General features: G+C 42.8%; 1 protein-coding gene across 1 annotated transcript in view; it reads left to right on the top strand.

The window, feature by feature from the left end:
- Positions 1-6: 6 nt before the first annotated feature.
- Rnf214 (ring finger protein 214) overlaps positions 7-5,663 on the top strand; it is a 40,722-nt gene continuing 35,065 nt past the window's right edge. Inside the window, exons 1-3 of the mRNA XM_031345071.1 lie at positions 7-482; positions 1,443-1,502; positions 5,034-5,174. Of these exons, the coding sequence (XP_031200931.1) occupies positions 30-482; positions 1,443-1,502; positions 5,034-5,174 (654 nt within the window). The 5' untranslated portion in view covers positions 7-29. The remainder of the gene's footprint in view (positions 483-1,442; positions 1,503-5,033; positions 5,175-5,663) is intronic.

The following is a 5,663-nucleotide window of genomic DNA, read 5'->3' as shown; positions in this document are numbered from 1 at the left end:
ACTCGTCTCCGCCGAGTGTAAGTAACCAAATGATAACAAAGGAGAGTAACAGAAATGCCCATTTGGAACATCCAGAACAGAATCCTGGTTCATCAGTGGGTGATACTTCAGCAGCGCACGAGGAAGTTGTAGGAGAAAACTTGATAGCCACAGCCCTTTGTCTTTCTGGCAGTGGGTCTCAGTCTGATTTGAAGGACTTGGCCAACCCAGCAGGAGAGGAGGGGGACACGAGCCTCCAGGAGAGCCTCCATCCAGTCACTCGGTCTCTTAAGGCAGGGTGCCACTCAAAACAACTTGCCTCCAGGAATTGCTCTGAAGAGAAATGCCCAGCAGCCTCCACCCTAAAGGAAGGTAGCAGGGATACAGGCTTGGACTTCCGACCTGTAGTACCACCTGCAAATGGGGTTGAAGGAGTGAGAGTGGATCAGGATGGTGATCAGGATAGCTCTTCCTTGAAGCTTTCTCAGAACATTGCTGTGCAGGTCAAGTATCACATTTCTACTACTAAAATGGAATTGGGGAGGGGAGGGGAGGAGCCATTTATGTGGTAGAGAACTGCATTGTGTCATTTTTGCTAGTAGTCCTGACACAGTTTGCATATAGTGTCATGTAATGGCTTCATTCTGCTGTTGCAGAAACAAGAAAGCCAGTGTCTAATTGTATAACATGTAGGAATTATCATGACCTCTGTGTAACCCCTTTGGATGAAAACTTGATTGGTGTACATCCTTAGCACTTATCCTTCCTTTCTTTCCTTTTATTTATTTATTTTTAAAGATTTATTTATTTATCATATATAAGCACACTGTAGTTGTCTTCAGACACTCCAGAAGAGGACGTCAGATCTCATTACAGATCGTTGTGAGCCACCATGTGGTTGCTAAGAATTGAACTCAGGACCTTTGGAAGAACTGTCAGTGCTCTTAACCACTGAGCCATCTCTTCAGCCCTCCTTTTATTTTTTTATTTTTCAAGCCAGAGTTTCTCTGTAGCCCTAGCTGTCATGAAACTCAATATATAGACCTGACTGACCTCAAATTCACAGAAACCGCCTGCCTCTGCTTCCCGAGTACTGGAAATGAAGGCATGCCCCACCACTGGCCGGCTAGCTTCTGTACTTTTCAACTCTGTCCTTGTTACTTGTTTGGTCTTAAGAAAATGAATCCTGCTTTCTGGTGCCTGGGGAGCTCTGTTGTGCGAAGAACTATGGGCACATAGATTGTAGGAGGCAATTATTTTCTCAGCTCTATTGCTTTCTCTTAAGCAGATGGTGGACTATTTTGTGGGATAAATAAAGATTGCATCAGAGATGGGAGTATATGCAAGAACTCCATTGCTGCTTTGCTCTTTGCTGCAAGTTTCTAGATGAATAACTCTAGAATAACTCTATTTGTGTTAAAGTGACTTAAAGTCCTGAATATGATTGTTTCTTCTCTTTGTAGACTGACTTTAAGACAGCAGATTCAGAAGTAAACACAGACCAAGATATCGAAAAGAATCTGGTAAGTGTGTGTTTAAATGTCATTGTCACATAAAGCCATTGGAGCACAGGATGTAGAAGCATTGTCATCTTGGTTGGGAAAAGGGCAAATCTCCTTCATAAAATGGACTGCTTGGCCCAGCCTCTTACATTTTAGCAATATCTCTTAGGCCAGTCCTACTCTGAAAGGAAGATAGGATCTCTGTAGTTCTTGCTGCGTTCTTATTTGAGTTTAGTAATGGAACTTGTTTTCTATTTACTACTATCTACACATCCTTTTAAAATGTCCTTTTTGTTTGTTTTTGGTTTTGTTTTCTTGACAGGGTTTCTCTGTGTAGCCCTGGTTGTCCTGGAATTCACTCTGTAGACCAGGCTGGCCTCGAATTCAGAAATCTGCCTGTCTCTGCCTCCCAAGTGCTGACATTAAAGGCGTGTACCACCACTGCCTGGCTTGCCTGGCTTGCCTTTATTTCTTTATTTTGAGCTAGGCTTTCAAACAGTGTAGCTCCAGTTTGCCTCAGACCTTGAGTGTTACTTCATGAATCCTGGTGTGCACCATGATGTCCATTACTTTATGTGTTTGACAAAGGTCTCATTCTGTAGCGAGGCAGTCCTTCATGGCATGTCTGTAACTACAGGAGTGAGCCTCCTATAATTACTCCTATACATGGTACTTCTGCTTTGCATGAAACGGTCTTATGTAGCTTAGGCTGAACTTGAATTCACAATGTAGGAGGGTGACCTTTAGCTCCTGATGTCTTTGCCCTCACCTTCCAAGCACCTTCCAAGTGCTGTGAAGTTATTAATGTAAGATATCTTGTTTCATTTTTGAAATAGAGTCTCACTGTACAACTTTGAATAGCCCAGAATTCATTCCTTAGGCCAGGCTGGCCTCAAACTCAACATAGATTAGCCTGCTTCTGCCTCCCAAGAGTTGTGGTTAAAGGTGCTCATTCTTAACTTTCAAGCTTAAACCTTTGCAGATGAAACATCCCCATGTTTTTAGAAATATTCTTTTCCTGTGAATTTTTCCCCTCCTATCTTGGTTACTTTTACCCCAATAGGGCTCTATTTTCATCAATTTCTTTTTTCTTTTTAAGATTTATTTCTTTATTTCATATATATGAGCACACTGTCATTGTCTTCAGACACACCAGAAGAGGGCATTGGATCCCCACTACAGATGGTTGTGAGCCGCCATGTGAGTTCAGTGGGAATTGAACTCAGGACCTCTGGAAGAGCGGTCAGTGCTCTTATCTGCTGAGCCATCTCTCCAGCCCTTCATCAGGCTTTTTAAAATTAAAAAATTTTTAGGAGCTGGGCAGTGGTGACACATGCCCTTAATCCCAGCACTTGGGAGGCAGAGACAGGCAGATTTCTGAGTTCAAGGCCAGCATGGTCTACAGAGGGAGTTCTAGGATAGCCAGGGCTACACAGAAAAACCCTGTCTCGAAAAAAGTAAAAAAGAAAAAAAAATTTTTTTTAGGGTCTCACTGTGTAAGTCTGGCTAACCTTGAACTCGATATATAGACCAGGCTGGCCTTGAACTTGAAGAGATCCCCCTGTTTCTGCCTAGCAAGTTCTGGGATTAAAGCCTTCAAGCCTGGCCCCATTGTTGTTTTTTTTTTTAAAGCTGATCCTCCATTAGTATATTGGTGCATACCTATAATCTTAGCCCTTGGGAGGTAGAGGCAAGAAGACCAGGAATTCAAGGCCAGTCTCAGCTATGTAGTGTGTTTGAGGCCAGCCTGGACACATGAGATGCTGCTTCAAATGGCTGGCTCTGCAAACCAAATCAAATATTTTAGGTACACCCTATGGCTTTGACTCATTGGGTCTTACGTTCTAGACTCTTTGTTAGGCTTAACTTAACTTACTAACCGTGTTACAGCGTCAAGCTTCTGTCCCTGTATCAGTTCTTTCTCATCCGTCCTGCTTACTTAGATAGATTCTTTACCATCCCTTGGTAGTTGGTTGGTTTGTTGTTTAGATGAAGTCTCACTATGTAGCCCAGGCTGGCTTTGAGGCTATAATCTGCCACTTCAGCCTCCAAAGTTACAGGTTGGGAGGTTCTAGGTAAGTGCCACCAGACTGAGTAGTACTAAGGAGTTGTATTTATTTCTATTTTGGAGAAAAGGTCTCAAGGCCTAGACTGGCCTCAAACTGTCCTCCTGCCTCTCCTCTGAATGCCAGGGATTATCCAGGTGTGTACATCGTGTCTGTTTTCCTGCAGTGCTGGGGAATCTAGCCCAGGGCTTTGTGCATGGCAGTCAGGTACTTCACCGGCTGAATTCATTCCCACCCACATTTGTTCTCTGAGAAAGGATATTGCTGTGGTAGTTATTTGCTTATGTGTTTAGTTTTGTTAAAACAAAACAAAAAACAAAAGGCATGATTACCGAGCAAGGGTAACAATGGAAGAACTATTGGTTTCTAGAAACACTTGGAAAGTTGAAGTAGGAGGATCAGAAGTTTAAGTTCAGCCTTCACTGCAGTTTCCAGATCAGCCTGGTTGCAAAGGCTGTATCCTAAAAGAAAGTAAGGGAGAGAGAGAGAGAGAGAGAGAGAGAGAGAGAGAGAGAGAGAGAGGAAGGAAGAAGGAAAGAAAGAAAGAGAAATAATGAACCAATAAAATTTTATTAAAATACTCATCTCCTAAAATACCCCACTTGGCTCAGTGAGGTGGCTTAGTGAGTAAAAGTGCTCGCCACTCAAGCCTGATGAGCTGGGTTCCATCCCCAGGGTCATGGAAGAATGGAAGGAGTGGGTTGCAAAGAGAGCTTGTCAATCAAAGCACCAGCCATTCTTCTAAAGAGCCTGAGTTTAGTCCCAGCACTCACCTGCGATGCCTCATAGCTGCTGTAACTCCGTTTCCAGGGGATCCAGTATCACTAGCCTTCTTGAGCTCAGTGATTATGAGCATGTACTCTCCTCCAGAGAGCCTGAGGACAGTTCCCAGCACCCATGTCAAACAGCTCACAACTGTCTGTAACTAGCCCTATGGGCTCTGACATCCTCTTCTAGCCTCCAAGAATATTGCACTTGTGTATACAAATGCTTATACGTGCTTTAGCACAATGTTGAGTACTAGTGCTTTCTGCAGAGATGGAAATGGTCTCAGTCTCTGCTCTCTGGTTTGATGGCCACAAGTCACAGGTGGCATTTGAGTCCTTGAAATGTGGCTAGGCTCCTGAGCCTGGTGTTTCTGTTTTATCCTATTTGATTAACTTAAAGTTACATAGCCATTGTATCAGACAGTGTAGCCACATATTAGATAGAGATTGGGGATATAGTTTGGTTGATAGAATACTTGCTCATCATGCAGGAAGCCCTGGGTTCAATTCCTAGTACAGTATAAACTAGGTGCGGTGGTCTACACCTGTAGTTGCCATACAAGGCTAATGAAGGTGGGGGGTCAGAAGTTCAAGACTATCTTTGGCAACATAATAAGGCTACTGAGCTTTATAAGACGCTTTCTCAAGACAAGCAATCAAAACTTGCTGAAGGTTTCTAGTGACTCAATTGGGAATGAAATTTCTGTTGTTCTCAATAGGACAAAATGATGACAGAGAGAACTCTGTTGAAGGAACGTTACCAAGAAGTCCTGGACAAGCAGAGGCAGGTGGAAAGTCAGCTCCAAGTGCAATTAAAGCAGCTTCAGCAAAGGAGAGAGGAAGAAATGAAGAATCACCAGGTAGTCTGCAGACACCAACATTTGGGGATGTAGCTCAGTGGTAGAGTGCTGGCCTAGCATACTCAGCAACCTGGGTCCAGTTCCCAGAACCACAAACGAAAAAGGAAGGAAGGAAAGAAAAGAATGGCAACACACAAGTATTGTGTGTCCTCTCTAATATGCAGAACATAGATTTAAAATTACTTATATGTGGCTGTAAGAGTTGGTACATGCTCTTAATCACAGCACTCTGAAGGCCAAGGGAGGTGGAGACCTGTGAGTCTGAGCCCAGCCTGGTCAAAATAACACACTCCAGTCCTTGTAGCATAGCTAAGTTTATGTAGCAAGAATGTATCTGAGAAAAAAAAATTCCTCCCCTCAAAAAAAAATATGTATCTATGTATGTGTTTATGCATGCACATGCACACATTACTATTGAGTAAAGTAGCTATCTCTGATCAAACTTTAAATTTTTTTTTTTTGGTTTTTTTTTTTTTTTTTTTTTTTTTT

The sequence above is a fragment of the Mastomys coucha genome, unplaced genomic scaffold (genome assembly GCF_008632895.1).
Source record: "Mastomys coucha isolate ucsf_1 unplaced genomic scaffold, UCSF_Mcou_1 pScaffold23, whole genome shotgun sequence".
NCBI classification, from domain to species: Eukaryota; Metazoa; Chordata; class Mammalia; order Rodentia; family Muridae; genus Mastomys; species Mastomys coucha.
Note: the sequence above shows the minus strand (reverse complement) of the source record. Positions and strands in the feature narration are given on the sequence as shown.